Below are 17,402 nucleotides of genomic sequence, written 5' to 3' on the forward strand. Positions count from 1 at the left end.
TTGAGCGTCCACCAACGGCAAGGCGACGCAGGCGGGCCAGACGGCGGGCGAGGGACGCAAATGGGGGTCCCTTAGGCCCTGCGGCACGGCAACAACCCGCGCCGCAAGGGCTACCGTAAGCTGGAAAGTTACTAATCTTTTATCTCTTTCTTTTCGTTTCTTTCCAGCAATCTTTTTTTCTTTTCTCTCCTCTATTTTCAGCTTTCTTCTATCTCTTTCTCCTTCTCTTGTTTCCCCTGTCAAAATTTCGTTTCAGGAGAACTGCCTTACGTGCTTGGAGTGGTGACCAACGATGCAGACCCCCCATTGCCCACCCGAAGTGTGGGCGATAGGACCAAAGGGACCGCGTTGCACCACGGAAAGCACCGTAATAAGCAGAATCAGCAGACCAGATCGCCGCAGAAGGAGAGCTGCATGAGTGTTCAGCGTGATCGGATGTGTTCGTGTAGCTTCAAGCTCGGATCGGTCATAAAATAGTTGATATTGACAAAGTTTACGGAATTCAGATGCACACATCGAGAGGAGTGGGTGATTTGCACAAGGATTTAGTGAAGTTTTCTCGAATACCACAGGAACCACAGCGGAAATAAGCGAAAATTATTGTCGTCGGCTCACAGTCTCACACACAATCGCAATTCGCACAAGCAGAGGGAAGCGTGACAACAAACAAAAAAGGGGGGATATAGGGTAGGATTCAAGGATTGAAAACAGCTAAAACTCGTGTCAGCGCGGTTAGACGGCCGGATCCGAGGATCCAGACGGCGGAGCGGCACGCAGCAGCAGTACAGCGGCTCAGAAAGTTTACAGCGGTACATACCAAAAAAAAGACGATATGATAGCGGCAACAGCATGAATGGAACCGCGAAGACGCTCCGAACGAGAACAATCCCAATGGATTGTAGCAGCGGGGCGATTCCAAAAAAGCCAAATGCTATGGCTGTAGCTACAAAGGCTCGCATTGACACGGGCCTCACGAAACGCTCAAGCGATGTGAGCGAATTGCGCTTGCTGCTCGAAGAATCGCGCAGGGAAAAAGCGGAACTGCTTGAGGAGTCACGCAGAGAGAAAACGGAGCTGCAGGCTGTGATTACCCAGCTCCAAGTCGAGCTCGGGCTTATGCGGCAGCAGCTTGCAGAAAGCTCTGAACGGGTAGAACGCGCAGCACAGGAGGCGCGGGAAGATGCCAGGCGTCGCGAGGACACCCTCAGAGAGGAAGCCGAAAAACGCACGAAGGCGTTATGCGAAGAGGCCCAGCGCGATCGGGAGCTGATCTCATTGCTTATGGGAAACAGTTCCAAACCCAGCCATTCAAGAGGCAACCAGCAACAGCAGCAGCAGCAGCAGCGAAAACAACACCGACAACCATCACGGCAGTCACTAACTGTGCGACAGTCGCAAGAGTTGCAACCGTCACTACGTCAGCTCCAACGACAGCACCAGGAAAGTGAATTGATAGAAGAAGCCTCATCGTCAGCGGGGACACTCGAGGATTCCTTCGCAGAAGTTGTCCAGCGAAAGTCGCGTCGTTGGCAGGAGCTGCGGACGGAGCGGCGGAAACAACAACAACACCAGCAGGAGCAGCCGAGGGCGGGTCTGCAGACAACAGACGCAGCTGGTCAGCAACATCAACGGTGCGAAAACCTGCAGAGACGCTCTGCTCGGAAGAGGCCAGATGAAATATTCGTGGCACCGGGTACGGGTCAAACCTATCAAACGCTGTACGAAAAAGTTCGTTTGAACCCGAATCTGGCTGAGGAAAATCGCCAGATTCGAAGGGGACATCGAACGGCGCGCGACCACCTGCGCCTTAAACTGGAGCGCAACGCTGACGCTGTAGCCCTCATGAGAAAAATACAGGAAGAGTTAGGTGAGATGGGTACTGCGCGGGTTGTCACTGAGATGGCGGAGATAATTATCACCAATATTGACATGTTGGCCACGGAGGAGGACATCCGTAAGACATTCCAGACAGTGTTAGAGAAGGAGGCGACGCTGGCCACTATCAACATCTGGGAGCGGCGCGATGGTTCACAGCGTGCCCGAGTGCGATTGCCACGCAGCGACGCCAACCATCTGATAGATAAGCGGCTCCTAATTGGCTACTCTTGCTGCATGGTACGAGAAGCACCGAAACCGTTGCCAAATTCGCGCCGTTGTTTCCGGTGCCTGGAACGCGGCCACATGTCCAGCGACTGCCAGGGGATCGACAGATCCGGCATGTGCCTGCGCTGTGGAGCGATTGACCACAAGGCAGCCAACTGCAATAACGACCTAAAATGCATGATCTGCGGCGGCCCGCATCGTATCGCCGCCGCCTCCTGTGCGATAACAACACGGACTTGTTGATGGATATTTTACAAATAAATCTCAACAAGAGCAGGACTGCGCAAGATCTTGCGCTCAATACGATGCGGGTAGAAAAAGTGGACGTTATGCTGTTGTCGGAAATCTACGGAGTTCCCCAAAATAACGGCAACTGGGTGGTTGACTGCGACAAAAAGGTGGCCATAGTAACCAGCGGAGTGCGATACCCTATCCAGCGCATCCGAAGTGTCCGAGTTCCGGGCGTCGTGGTAGCAGACGTCAATGGGGTAACGATTGTGAACTGCTACGTTCAACCTCACATCGGAGTGGCGGAGTTTGAGGGGATCTTAGACCGGATCTTCGTATTGGCCCAAGGCCATCCACGGGTGCTGCTGGCAGGCGATTTCAACGCCTGGCATAACGCTTGGGGGAGCGAGCGTACCAACCAGAAAGGTGAGGCGCTTCTCCAGCTGGCCAACAGTCTCCAGCTCGAAGTCCTTAACGTCGGAACCGAACCCACTTTCCGGGGCTGTGGAGTAGCGCGGCCCAGTAGAATTGACGTGGCGTTTGCTAGCCCGTCTATCTGCCGTCCGGACCTGGCGACAAACCCGGCCACTTGCTGGCGGATCTTGCGGAGCTACTCTTACTCCGACCATGTGTACATCCGCTATACAATCGGCGAGCTTCCAACGACGGATCGACGAGGGATACCACGGGGACAACGCTCAGCATCAGCGCGTTTGACTGGGACACGATGGAACACGCGACAGTTCAACTCCGAGTTATTCGAGTCATCGCTGCGGGCTTCCCAGTTTGAGGAGCGAGGCACGAGTGCAGAAAGCTTGGTGGAGGCATTGACACGGGCCTGTGACGAGACTATGTCACGTGTGTTCCCTTCGCAGGAATATACAGGCCGGCCAGCATACTGGTGGACCCCGGAAATCGCGAACCTGGTAGAGGCTTGCCGCGAGGCAGATCAGCTGCGCAACATATCACCCAACCATCTGGGAGTGGCAGCCGAGGTCCAGCAGACGAGAAATGAATTAAAGACTGCAATTAAAGCTAGCAAAAAGCAATTCTTCGAATGTATGGTGCTAGCGATGCACAACGATGAGACGGGGCAACTTTTCCGTAAGGTCCTTTATCGTATGAAACCCACACGTACGGCACAGGAGCGCGATCCAGCGGTGTTGGAGAGAGTGGTCTCCACGTTGTTCCCGGAGCATCCCCCAGCAGAGTGGCCCACTTTAGACGGAAACGAAGCTGGCAACATGGTGCCGCTTCGTGAGATCACCGATCCGGAGTTGCAAACCATCGCTAGTAGCATGCATCCTAAGAAGGCCCCGGGTCTTGATGGGGTGCCAAATGCCGCTCTTGCAGTGGCCATAACGAAATACCCTAGCCCATTCCGACAGGTGTACCAGGAGTGCCTGAACACGTCCTGCTTCCCACAACAGTGGAAAAAGCAGCGATTGGTACTCCTGCCTAAGCCGGGCAAACCACCGGGCGACCCATCATCCTTCCGTCCGCTTTGCCTTCTGGACAACGCGGGCAAGGCGTTCGAGAGGTTGCTGCTGAACCGCTTGAACGAGCACCTGGAGAATCCGGAGAACCCAAAACTGTCTGAGCATCAGTACGGATTTCGGCGCGGACGATCAACATTGCTGGCTATCCAACAGGTGGTGAACGCGGGTCGACGAGCCATGTCGTTTGGGCGCACAAACAACCGCGACAGGCGATGTCTCATGGTTGTTGCACTCGACGTACGCAACGCGTTCAACACCGCCAACTGGCAATGCATCGCGGAGGCGCTGAGAGAGAAAGGAGTTCCTCTGCAGCTGCGCAGCATTCTGCAGGACTATTTCACCAACAGGGAATTGACTTACGACACTGCAGAAGGTCCCGTGACGCGTCGAGTCTCGGCCGGCTGTCCGCAAGGATCTATTCTGGGTCCCACACTATGGAACGTCGGATACGACGGCGTGCTGCGGTTGGACTTCCCTGAAGGGGCTCAGATAGTTGGGTTCGCCGATGACTTGGCGATTCTAGCGGCAGGAACAACGCCAGAACACGCGGCGAGAATTGCAGAGGAAGCAGTGGAATTAGTGCACGCGTGGATGAGGCAACACCATCTGCAGCTGGCTCCAGAAAAGACGGAATGCGTTATGATATCCAGCCTCCGCCGAGGGCATCCTGAGATACCAATGCGAGTGGGTGGAGTTGAGATTCGCTCCAAGCAGGCGATTCGCTACCTGGGGGTGATGATTCATGACCACCTTTTGTGGCGACCGCACGTGAAAATGGTCGTGGACAAGGCCAGTCGCGTGGTGAGGGTAGTGACCAACGTCATGAGAAATCACAGCGGGCCCCAGGTAGCCAAGCGGAGATTGCTCGCCGGGGTATCGGAGTCAATCATCCGCTACGGTGCACCCATCTGGGCTGAGGCCACGGAACGCCAGTGGTGCCGGCGGATGTTAGCAAGTGCCCAACGACACCTGGCGCAGCGAGTGGTGAGCGGATTTCGCTCCATGAGCTACAGCGTTGCTGTACTCATGGCCGGGCTCATTCCACATCACCATCTGATAAGGGAGGATGCTCGATGCCACCAGCGATACCTCGCCGACACAGAGGCGAGTCGAATGGTCATCCGACGCGAGGAACGTGCTGTGACACTTGCGGCATGGCAACGGGAGTGGGACGCGAACGCTGCAAATCCAGGAGCCAGCCGCTATGCACGTTGGGCACACCGCCTGATTCCCGATGTGCATTCATGGATGGTACAGAAGCGGGGTGAGGTGGATTTTCATCTTGCCCAGATACTCTCGGGACATGGATTTTTCCGAGAGTTTCTGCACGTCTGCGGCTTCGCTCCATCTCCAGAATGCCCGGAATGCACAGGCTCGGTCGAGTCAGTGGCTCACGTGCTGTTCCAATGTCCGAGATTTGTAGAAGTCCGGCGCGACCTACTGGAGCTGGGAACGGACGGTCCCATTACCGAGGAGAACATCGGGCGGAGGTTGCTGCAAAGTTCAGATTCTTGGACCCGAATCAAGGAAGCGGCACAACGCATAACCACAGTTCTGCAACTGCGCTGGAGAGAGGATGAGGCAGCGATGAACGCGCTTATCAGTTCCGCCTCCGAAGAGGCGACAGTCAACGCAGAGCAGGCGCAGGACGAGGCTGCAGTACGACGAGCGGCCCGAAACCGCCAAACAAGGGCCCGTAGAGCTCGGCTACGCGCGGAGCAGCTTGGCGACATGGAACTGGCGTCCGCGTTACGACTTTTGTACATGCCAGCAGCCAGCGATGCAGCACCAGCCGAAGCCACACCAGCACCAGTAACAGCAGCAGTAGCACCACCGACACCACAACGCAACCGGAGGCGAACGCAGAGAAGGGTCGGACAACAACAACTATCCGACAGTCGGCTGCAGGGTCACACAGCGCAACTTACTGTGGAAATGGACCAGCGCCAAGCTACGGTGACACCATCGTCACCGCCACCATCGGGCGAGAGACAGGAGAGGCGTACTGGCCTAACACCAGAAGAAGAAGCAGCCGTTACCGCTCAAGTAACATCAGGGCGCTAAGAGAGCTGCTCAAGGCACAGAGGATGACTCCCACGCGAGTAACGGAAGGGCTTAAGCTAGGTCAAAAGGTTTTTTTTTTTTTTTCTCATAAAGGATGAAGGCACAATAGTGTATAAATTCGTAATAATAATAATACTAATAATAAAAAAGGAAGGTCCAATCGGACGGTCTTATCCGGTGGGTAAATCCCTAACGGGTAACCCCCATCGGAAGGTGCGCGCAGTTGTATGTTAACTATGTAAATTTTTTGACAAATAAACTGCGGATACATTAAAAAAAAAAAAAAAGATCGCCGCAGAAGATGCGTCGTGACCCAGGGTGCAACCGCACACACGACTCCGCAAGAAGTAATACGCACCACAAGCGTACCGGCCGAGTTGGGTGAGTCGGAGAGGGGGATGGAATATGCTCACTCTTCGTTAACAAAAAAAAAAAAAAAAAAAAAAAAAAAAAAAAAAAAAAAAAAAAAAAAAAAAAAAAAAAAAAGATCTTCATAAGATGGTGTTTCTATTCGAATCTTGCAGTGTATTATTGATGTTTGGCCCCCAGTTTAAAACACATTTTTCAGCACCAAATAAAACGAATAAGACTTTTGCACCATCTCACTGAACTGCAGTACATTGGCGTAGAAAATCTTGCCAGCGCTCAGGATGATCGGTTTCTGCGAGCGACGAATCATGAAAAGAAGCTGCTTTTGTATCGAGATCGACTGATCGTACCAAGCGAGCTGCTGGAGCGCCATCAGGATCTCTTCACCCTTGAGTTGAAGCAAAAAGATGACGTTAGCTTTGTCCCCATCTGGTTGTGTGTTTCTTACCTTATCTGTCAGCTGCGTTCCGAGTGTACAGTACGTGTAGGTCTCTACCGTCACTATGAGCAGTAGTATGAGAACGTTTAAAATTCTTGAGTCAAACCCCTGAAAAGAAATCAATGATGTTTTAGCCAAATCATTACTCAAACACGATCCTGCACGTACCATCAGCAAAATGTAGAACATCATCAGACACCATATCAAGCTGCAAAACGTGAGCTGAAACAGAAGCGATAGATTGAGAGCTTCCTGCAGATATTGTGCGCACAACAAGGTGTCCCGATGCGACTTGATGACGACGCTTAGCTGTGCCTGCGAGATGTTATCTTTTAGTTCGCGAATCTGCATGGCCGTCGTTTGGAATAGTAAGCAAGTGGTCTTGATGACGGCCACATCCATTATGTCCTTAATACACAGAGAACCGGCGGATGTGATCGTTAGCAGACAGATAACAATCGTATAAAACGAAAAGTGCAACAGATTGAATCGAATGTTCAGGTAGTAGAGGCTTGAAAAGATAAAAAAGGATTTAAATAGACGGTTGGTACTATGAACTGAAACTTTACACGCACTTCATCTCGCTGGAAATGATAAACTCTTCCGGTTCGGCCGTCTTGTTGCGCTGGTTGCGTACGTACACAACGGTCGAGGCTATCGGTGGCATCGCACAGTACAGAACGTACGCAATTGTAAAATATTTGCAGCAAGTCACAGAAAGTTTGTTGATTTTGGCATTCGATTTGATCACAAATTGATCGATCGATTCCGAGTACTGTTTGTTTATGCAGGTTTGAAGCAAATCCACCAGCCGATACAGATAACTGCGTCGAAAATACAGGCCCAAAATTTGGGAGTAAAGGTACGAGACAAAAGCGAGCTCGGAGCCCAACCGAAGCAACATTATCGTATCGTCGATCTGTACCAAGACGCGTGGTATTATACTAAACACGAGATAAAACACACACTGGACCCAGTAGAGAAGCTTCAGCTTTTCGTCACGCCCCAGACCGAACAGCTTCAGCAGCCGGCAACCGATCGGGACGACCTCACGTGGATCGTCAATCTGGAATAGCTTCATGCTGTGTTGCACTATCGGCGAGTTGACTATTGACTTGTTTGCTGCAGCTGGAGTAGTGAATCGGTTATATATAAGAAGACTGTGGGAATGATACAGCCAATACGATCAATTTTCGTAATAATAGTTATTCAACAAACCAGGCTGGTTTATATTGGCCAAATATTGACCAGTGATGAGCCTGTCGTTTGAAGCGCCTTCAAGTATAGAGCACATTTTTCAAGGGAAAGGAACCAGCTGGTTCCACTGAGGGATATAGCGAGTTGTAGGTTCAATAAATAAATCATTACAACAAATGATGACATCATTGCAGTATCTTTGCATTGCTGTAACTGATCGGGCTTACGGCGATATAGTGCCGTTTGTTTGGCATGTGCAGTTCAAGGATACTTCAATAATCATAGGCTTGTTGGTAATTTTGCTTGCAGTTGTTGTGAGGTTCACTTACCTCATTATCAACAACTCATTGTCTTTGAATAGCGGTGTGGGAACTTGCAATGTGTTCTGAATGCTCGGCAGAGTCATTGTATGTTGTTTCTCATTGGTTCTTTATTTTTACCCCATAGCAATGATTGAAAGTAGTGAGAAATAGTTTTTGATATTAACATCTTGCATAAAGAATCATTCTGTATACAAATAAGCCTTAATAAATGAAGGAATGTTTTGAATGAAAATTGGCGAACAGGGATGTATTAGGCTGTTATTGTTAGTAGTCTTTCGGAATAACATTGTCCAAGTTAGTGTGTCAGTAGGCTTCAACTGTGCCAAACAGCTAAAAGTAAAACCAGCGGGTTAGAGATGACGCTGACACACGCCTGTAAAAAGCGTCAAGCTAAATGAGTAAAGATTCAACGAGCATTTAATTGCAATGAATAATTTAACTGAAGGTTTTGTAGCCTGCCTGGGTGGATAGAGTTGAGCCTCGGTGCTTTGGCGAATGCCTCGAATGACGAAGGAGTTGGCTAATGTATGAGCCATTGGCAAGAAAGGCACGATACGCGTTATGAGCCGTTTTTTTTTTCTCACTCTCCAGAGAAACATTCTTTGTGAATGCTCCGCTTCGCTTTCGGATAGCGCCCGTGCCAGGCCCAGAGGAACCCTATCCAGCGGAAAGAAACGATTACTGGGAATCGTTCCCAAACTCTCTTCCCGCTCGCTTCAGGAATGCCAAAGCGGGGAGCGGTCTAGGGGATTCGGTCTACAATGATTGCATAAATTATCCATAATGTTCGCCTTCGCCGAAGGGCGTGAAACGAGATTTCATTAAATTTCGGTGATGGGCGGTTTTTGGGAAGCGAGGGAGGGAGGGACGGAGCGAGTTTTGCTTTGGGAGTGTTTGAGTAATGAGAGAAATTAAAATCCCGCCCAAGGGCTTAATGTTTCAACGAAGAATTTCACGTCCAAAGGCGTAGCAAAGCCGCTCCCGAGCGAAGAGTTTTCGCATTTCTATTGAGTGATGCTTGCCGGCTTTCCTTCACTCAGTTGTGCAAGCCATTGGAGAGCTTGATGGTCTGTCATAAAGCTTTGTGTGGCAATGGTTTTCGGCAAGGATTGGTCCAAACACGCACACAGACACACACACATACCCACTGGGGGACGCTAGTTAAAGCGAGAGCTTAAGGAACGGAGCTATAAAGATTCCACACCGGACGGGGTTGCTCACTGTTGGGGTGATCTGGTTTGTGGTCGTAAAAAATCACGACGACATCGTTCGATACTTGGCGCATACGGATTGCAGTTTCTTTGCACAAGCTGAGGGAGCGTTCGTTGGCAAGGATTTCTTTTCCGTAGAATGACTTAATGCAGTTTAACCGTTTTAAGCTTCGTTGGTTACGGTTTGCTAAAACAGGAACAGTGCACTTTGCATGCATCTGTTTATTGTCAACCTCCAGGAGTTGAAGAATCAGTCGGAACAGTGAAGTAGCTGAATGTGTCAAGGTTCTCCTTGCATTCGATGCTGATACGTCCGGAACAGTGCTGCTGACTGGAAGGTCATAAAACGGCAAATAGCAAATAAAAATTAATGTTTTCCTAAAAGTGCCAAGTGTACTTAAGATATCTTAGCGATATGAGCTCACGGTGACTTAAAGGCTTTAAGGACGCAGGGGAAAAGCTTCTGCATTTTGCAATGCAATATAACGGACTTAAACAAAATCGTTTGGAATGCAAAAAAGATGGACCGAAAATGGTGCACTTGGTTTCCAATTTGGAAATGAGCCCGCGAGGACAAACTAAGCACGAAACTTAGCAGTGTCATCCTTTTGCGTTTCAATTTACCGCCACATTACGCCTGAGGAAACCTCAAACGTTAATTTCTAGCCGTCCGACTGGCTGCTTGCTTGCTCAACCGCAATCCACACAGCTCTGGCTCAATGCGAATCAAGGTCTGGCTTTTTCCAGCTCGAAAATGAACCACATTTTGCGTTCTGCGGTCGCTGTGCCAAAAATGCCACCGAAACAGCACAAAAGCTTCAAAGATCAGCTCAATACACACTGAAACTGGTGGTGAAATGCATTAATTTTCGCTACCCAAATGTTCACTCTCAAACTAGCACGGCACAAATAGCGGCAAGTAAGTAGAGAGGAAAAAAGGTGTAGCCACGGTTGCCGTTTCTAGCTCCATCACGGACGGATCGGTGGTCACCACCAGTTGCTGCTGTGCTTCGGTTGGAGTCGAATTTTGTGGAAAGTGTTAGCCGTTGCCTCTAATGTGCCAACCGTGTTGCCCGGCTTGATGTATGTTTGAGTGTGTGTGTGTTTGTCTTTTTTGGCAGACGAGAATAATCAACCGAAATTGGCAACAGTTTTTCGAGTTGCTCGAATCTGTCCATGTTGCATCGTGGACGGAGGGGGGCAAATGGATTCAACACGTTACCACAAACCATCAGACCGTTAATGTACCGGTACCCGGCAATGGTCAAGCCGCATGGTACTGTCTCTGTACGGACCGGTGTACGGAACGGAACGGAGAAACCCTGGCTGACTGCTGTCGATGCTGCTGTCTTCGTAGTCCTACCAGATGCTGGCGATTGTACTGGCTGTTGTTGTCGTACGGGTTTCAACTTCAGTGTCCAGAACCAAACCTCCGAAACCGATTTCAGTTTTGAGGTTTGTTTCGCATAATAACAATCACTCTGCATGCCGTGCGCTGTGTCGACGACGAATGTCATTCGGATGCATTCCGTCCGGATGCAGTGTAGCCCAGCTACGGGCAGGGACGTATTCAGGCTACAAATTACTTTGAATTCTAATTTCGTCAAGCTCTCCGTACTCACCGGTGTGCAGGGTGGTAATTTATATGTACATATAAAGTAACGGATTAATGCGAGACGCTTGACGACGGACGAGATGGGAAGTTTTCCTTTAACAAGTGGTTGCGACCATGTTTGGATGGGAAAACAATCGACAAAAGGGACAGCTCAACAATCAGCTGAATTCGACAAAGTGGTTGTCCTGCGACAATGTAAGAGGAATATGAATGAATGGAATAAGAACTCAATACATTTCGAAGAGTTGGCAAAATGTAAAACATTTAATATATTATTGGTGCTATGCTTAATACACAGGCTGCTATTGTTTACTATTAGAAATTCGTGAGTGATTTACAATGAATACAACTTGTAAGTATACAGCAACTCATTTAACTCTTGAATCAAATTTCTATATCCCAGTCACTTGCCTCTCTGAAATGGAACCAGTATGAAGGATATAAAACTTAAAGATTATGTTTGTTGAATTTAACAATGTTTAAATGTCAGTATGTGATGAACTTAACATAACTTTACCTTTTCAAAGTTGAGGTGGAAATTATGTTATTTTATTGAATACCTGTTAAATTGATAAATTGAATATTTGTTAAGCTTATTTGTTCAAACTGATAGATCCATAGGTTTAATTTGTGATTAAAATACATAAGCTCAATTCCAAGTTTGTAGACAAATTTTGATTAAATAAAATGTGTTTTAAATTTAACGAGAGATTTCAATACAATTGATAGAATAACAATTTATCATTCGAATTTAATAAATCAAATAATGACACTACAGTTTCATAACGCTCAGCTAGCGAAGAGAATGTCAGTTTACTGTAACATTTAAAAACTGCAAAACAATTCCATTCCAGCAATTGTACCAGTTGTCGGTAATCGTACAAAGCTCTATCCAAATACGCACCGCACGTATCTAGCATTCCAGCTAAAACCCGTTTCGTTTTGGACGTATTTTTGACTACCATTTCGGGTAATGACGCGATGCTGCTCATCAACAGGAACCGGGCTACCAGTGTTACCCTCCCCTACCTGTCTGTTGCGGTTCGGCCACGTCCGAAAGCGGTCCGTATGCAAACGAACCGTTGCGCTGTCTCGTTGTCCGAAAACCTTGATGCCATCTTGCCGACCCATTTTCACGCCAACATGAGTGAAATGTTCCATCGTGGTGTATGACACGTTGACGGGTTGTGTGCTGCATCCGATAGAATGGTACACAGTGCCACTGCCTTTGGTCGGTACGATGTGGATGGATGCTGATCTGGACAGTCGGGTTTTACGGGGAGTCGGGTTCGTTTGTTTGAGCAGGGATCTGACCGGTGGTATCAGTAAAAGAATCAGCGAAAATCAAGGGGTTTGCGGTTACATAGTGTGTTGACTGTTTGGGGGAATACAATGCGTTGTTTATGCTACATTTAATAATGCTGCTTTCAAAACATTACGGGTTTTTGAGGGTGGAAGTATTACTTACCATCAGTATGAAATTCGGACAGCTTCAACTTTCTGCTCGGTTTGGTCCGTTTCAGTAAGGACGATGCTTTTGTGGGAAGGCATGAACGACGCCGCAAATACTCAAATACATGTATTTGAAGAGACTTTTGGTGGTCGATGCTTTACATGAAGAATAAAAAGTGTTATTTAACAATTTGTATCTCTTTTTTTAAAATACAGTCCTAAAAAAGCAAACATACAACCATAACATCAACCTGATAAAATCAACAGGCTTACTCTTCTGGGAAAGAATGTAGCACGGATGTATTTTCGTAATCCAAACAAACGCACCTTTTCTTGAACGTCGGTTCAACCAAACCCTCGATCCACAAACTCCACGGCACGTGAAGTAAAGTGACGAAAAATATTGTTTTTTAATTTCCCCCTTACGGATGTGAGATAAGGCTGGGTTGTGAGCTGCAAAGGCCGGATATTGGTTTCAACCCTGAGCATCATCACCGGCTTGTAAAAATATTTCCCTTCATCGAGTAGGCCTGTTGCCGCCGGGAAGCTTCAGGGTTTATGCTTCGAGAAAGCTCTCTACCAAGCGGTTCACAGAAGGTAAGTTTGTGCTTGTGTTAGTGTGGAGAGTGTGTTTTTTGGGATAAATTTTGTGCGTATGTTTGTGGCAAGAAAAACGTTCTAGGATGTACTTTCTGTTAGCTTTGTGTCGATTTACAAGGAGCAGATCTGTTTTTTTTTTCGCATGTTTATAGAAAAAGGGCATTGTTATGAATTTCAACTTTGCTCAGACACTGGGTTAGAGAGGTTTTGAGATTGTTTTGCAACATGATGAACACATACACGGGCCATATCTTTCCGGCAAGGTATACGTGTATTTCTAACGAGATGTATTGTAATCTCAAAATCCGTTTAACGATTCATTGGAACAATGTGCTACGGTAAAGCTACGGCACTATGATATTTATTTCATCGATCTAAAGTTGGCTCTAGTGAATTTCGTATCACAGAAATATCACATAGAAAGCTTCAGCTATGATATTCGACTAAAATGTGAGTCAGCCTGGAATGCAACAATCGTCAAACAACATAGCTGCAGAGCTATGTAACGTTATTTTCCAAACGTTTGACGAGCAGAGCGGGGGATGGAAAACTATTTTCATAAGCAGCAAATATGGCACCCATTTCCCCGTGGCAGAGAATGTAGAACACGCGAACACCGTCGCACAGACTAACCCATCAAAAGCGATCGCTCGGTTATTTTGAGAATGGCGAAAATTTATCATTCAGTCCACTCATTCACAATTTATGGGCCGCGCGCGGTTCGTTTTCATTTCGGCGGATTTATGGCGCGGTCGCAGTACCAATTTTCACACTCGCGTCTGCCAGCCAGCTTAACAATTCTGGCCACGTTTTGTGTTGCAAATACCTCCTATCCTATTGCCAACTATCGGCGCGTTTCGTACGATGTAAGCGGGTGTGAACGCGGCCAAAAGGGCGGAATCACGGTACACGGTGGATCAGGTTATTGTCACGAAAATGCAATACCACGTACTTGACTCCTGCTTGGCAAGTGGGGAAGCCGATACAGGAAATGGAGCCCGGGAGAGGGCAGCCAGCCAGTCACACTGGTCACGCACTTGTACGCACTGTTGATATTTGAACCGTGCAGGTAGTTAGATAAACGGACGACAAACGGTGGTTTTTAAGGGGCGCCTGGGTGGCCCCGTATGCGCTTTGCCCGAAAACATAAGGTTATCAATCATTAGACAGTCAATGGTGTGTGTGTGTGCCGAGGTCGAGTGGAATTGTTTAGAAATGGGTTAATGCGACAGGGAAAGGATGCATCAGGGGGTGGAGTTGATGGTGTTGCGCAATTTGATACCGGAACTGGTGTCAATGAAAGGGGCAATAGGGAAGCAGCAGCAGCAGCAGCGTCAGAGCATAATGGATGTTCGATTGCAATATTTGCAAAATGGACCACCACCAGCCACAGGTCATTAGCTAGGCGGAGGAAAAGTGAAAAGTACAACGGGGATGAGGGGTGCTGGTGTGCCGGTCCGAATGGTTGATGTTTTGAAATGGTTTTGCAAAATGTATGAGGCGCTGCATTTTGAATAGCTCATCGATGCAGCAGCAGCACACACGCTTTCGCCTGCAATAGGCCTTACCATTGTGCTTTTCAAGAGTGAGCACCAGGAGGAAGTCTGGTCGAGTTACACAACCAGCACCGGAAGCTGAACGAGTTGCTGAAATATAAGAGCTCACGACGTAGTTGCTAGCGCTTTGCAAATTAGTTCGATTCTAACGCCTTATCGTATCGACCAGTTTTTGGGGGGTGGGGCGGAGACAGTTTGTTGCAAAATTATGGCTGAGAGAGAACTGCGGAAAGTGAAAGGCAAACCTTTTGTCATTTCCGGGACACGGCAAAAGATATACGACTGCAACGAAGGTAACAGCAACAATAACGAGGATGGTTTTGTTGTTGCGAGAAGCCTTGGATTAATGTGCAAATCGAGTGTAGACGAGTCAGAACCGGTGCAGGGATAGCATTTTGCGTTGCACGAATGTTCGCTGCTCGATGCAAGCAACCCATTGTTGCTTCAGTGGGCAGAGGGCTGCCGTGGGAAGCCGTGTGTAATTATTTATCACATACGCTCAAGGTGCTGACAGTTTACGGCGTTTGGGGCTGGGATTGGAGTACCTGGTTAGCGGAAATGTTCGGTTTAATCGGCGTTTGTGTTGCATTGGAAGCCGGGATGAAAATGAGAAATGCAATAAAGCTTTGTTTCAGGAAATGGTTTTGTGCTTCGAAATGGATCTTTTGGATAAACAAGTGCCTGTGTGCAAATTTCAAGAATAATGAACTGTTCATCCTGATATTATGATGATATTATGGTATACATTGTGCCTATGAAACTATATTTAAATGCATGTTACTAATAAAACACTTAACCCAGTAGCCCACGGAAGCGTAGCCACGGCAGTGAGAACATTATGATCAGATTGAAAAGTTTTTCGCTGTTCTAGAGGCCGCAGATAAGAACCAACTCTAAGAAAAGATGATAAACGAATGATTTTAATTCGGCTAAACTATCGTAAACAGATCCTAATTAATGATTTTCAATATATAACACTACATATGTCTTCTAAACTCACACGACAATGTATTTTTTTTAATATAGCTTTTGTTTTTTAATATTCATTTGATGTTTATACTTGAACAGAAACGGTTGGAGCTAGAAATGTAAACAGATTGGTTATTGTCATTGCACACTACATAAAAACAATCGACTTTATTCCTCCTGGTCTAGGTTCAATCAGAGTTCAATCAAGAAAATGTGGTTGTTTCTCCGCTTTGCTAACACACTTAACATCTTTTACACGAATGTAGCGCTAGTCCATTGACAGAACAAAGCCTAAACAAGTTAGGCTTCCAATGCTCAATCCCATCCGTCAACATATCCGTCACGCAGTCGCCCACTCCCACTAGCCACAGCAGCGTAGCGAAAGGCAAATCAAGAATGATTGCACACAAATTGAAGTCTGCAGCTGCAAGCCCGGGCCCGGGTATAGTATGATAAAAAAGAAAGCTCCCACACGATCACCAGGCCACAATCGTAGCTGATGTTGATAAAGATGATGATTGCTGGTGCGCTGCGTGAGCATTGAGCCAATGAATCAACCGGTCAGCACAACCAGCCAACACAGCCAACCGGAAACGATGTAACGGTTGTACGTGACCAAGTTGACGATCGGAACCTTTCAGCAACGTGCGTGCCGTATGTGCCGTGGCCTCTCTCTCACTCTCTCTTTCTCTCTCTCTCTCTCTCTCTCTCTCTCTCTCTCTCTTTCTTCATTTATGATGTTCTGCGTGGTCTTATCAGAACGGAAATTACAGATTTGGATCCGAACGAAGAAACAATACCCAAAATGAAGAAGTTTTCTGGCTCGCCCTATATGCGTGGACACTGCGTGGGTAAAACGTGTGCCGAATGCCGAATGCTCTTAGGGGAGCAAGTTTCCCATTCCGCACATACACCCAACAACATACAAAAAAAGGTCCGAAAGTAGGGACAACTGCTGATGAAAATTTGTCCGAAATTGATTTATCCTTCAATATCCATAAATTGTTCCGTCTTCTAATAAATCCAACCACACCGGTACCGGGGCTAAGCGTTCGGGGAAAAATTGCCCGCACAAGGGTGCAGGGCCGGTACGTGAGAAGAAAGCAGCCAGGCAAGCGAACGACGACGAATGCTGGGGTTGGAATTCGGAGGTCCTGTCGTCGTGAAGGGAAAGTGCAACGGAGGAGCAGCATCATCTTCAGAAGTCAATCCCCTGTGCCAATCTTTTTCCCGCTCCCTTTTTTGTGACGACGGCAAACATGTAAATTTAATGTCTGCCAGCATCAAATATACATGCATTGCAAAACCTTCTCCGCCTGCGCCGTTCAGTTGCAGCCGCATTAAGATCCAGATTGTGTGCAGAGTTCCCTCATCCCGAGAACAAGACAACAGACAAAGTCTGAAGATGTTCCCAGTCTCGAGAAGCACACTCGACCCTTGACAGCACATACATACACAGACATGAGCCTCCGAGGAGCTTTTTTTCTCTCCCCTACCCGAATACAATTGGAACACGTAGGCTCTGTGACGTTTGCACGTGTCCTTCCGGGAGGGTTTGGTGTAGGTGATGTGTGACAGCAGAAGCCAGCAAGGAAGCCTTTTTATCCCATTCCGTTTGCCGTGTGCCCAGGTTGACCAGGGAGGTTTTCTAGGAAGCAGGGTCAGCATCGTGGTTGGAAGTTGTCATCTCTCCCTCCGGGGAATAACTGGGAGTATTTTAAGAATGTTGCTCCTGCAACCTGCATACAGACAGTGGCCGTAGGATAGCGCAGGCCAG

At 47.9% G+C, this 17,402-nt stretch overlaps 2 protein-coding genes across 2 annotated transcripts; one reads left to right on the plus strand and one right to left on the minus strand.

Moving 5' to 3' along the window:
- The first annotated feature begins 933 nt into the window (after positions 1 to 933).
- Positions 934 to 2,243, plus strand: LOC125907202 (bromodomain-containing protein DDB_G0280777-like). Its single transcript, XM_049608135.1, has 2 exons — positions 934 to 2,115; positions 2,190 to 2,243. The coding sequence occupies exons 1-2, from the start codon at positions 934 to 936 to the stop codon at positions 2,241 to 2,243; spliced, it is 1,236 nt and encodes a 411-aa protein (XP_049464092.1).
- A 4,073-nt stretch (positions 2,244 to 6,316) lies between these two features.
- On the minus strand, positions 6,317 to 7,918 carry LOC120959846 (uncharacterized). The gene is made up of 4 exons (XM_040383536.2): positions 7,278 to 7,918; positions 6,871 to 7,213; positions 6,712 to 6,810; positions 6,317 to 6,651 (listed from the first exon to the last, which is right to left on the minus strand). The coding sequence occupies exons 1-4, from the start codon at positions 7,781 to 7,783 to the stop codon at positions 6,445 to 6,447; spliced, it is 1,155 nt and encodes a 384-aa protein (XP_040239470.2). The 5' UTR covers positions 7,784 to 7,918; the 3' UTR covers positions 6,317 to 6,444.
- Positions 7,919 to 17,402: the final 9,484 nt, after the last annotated feature.

This window comes from Anopheles coluzzii, chromosome 3 (assembly GCF_943734685.1).
Source record: "Anopheles coluzzii chromosome 3, AcolN3, whole genome shotgun sequence".
Classification (NCBI taxonomy): domain Eukaryota; kingdom Metazoa; phylum Arthropoda; class Insecta; order Diptera; family Culicidae; genus Anopheles; species Anopheles coluzzii.

Bases quoted from the DNA above. Each gene is read 5' to 3' on its own strand.
- LOC125907202 (XM_049608135.1), top strand. From the start codon at position 934: ATGGCTGTAGCTACAAAGGCTCGCATTGACACGGGCCTCACGAAACGC. The intron at 2,116-2,189 runs GTACGAGAAGCA...CCACATGTCCAG, and splicing joins TTGGCTACTCTTGCTGCATG to CGACTGCCAGGGGATCGACA.
- LOC120959846 (XM_040383536.2), bottom strand. From the start codon at position 7,783: ATGAAGCTATTCCAGATTGACGATCCACGTGAGGTCGTCCCGATCGGT. The intron at 6,811-6,870 runs GTACGTGCAGGA...ATTTCTTTTCAG, and splicing joins TGTTCTACATTTTGCTGATG to GGGTTTGACTCAAGAATTTT. The intron at 6,652-6,711 runs GTAAGAAACACA...CTTCAACTCAAG, and splicing joins GAACGCAGCTGACAGATAAG to GGTGAAGAGATCCTGATGGC.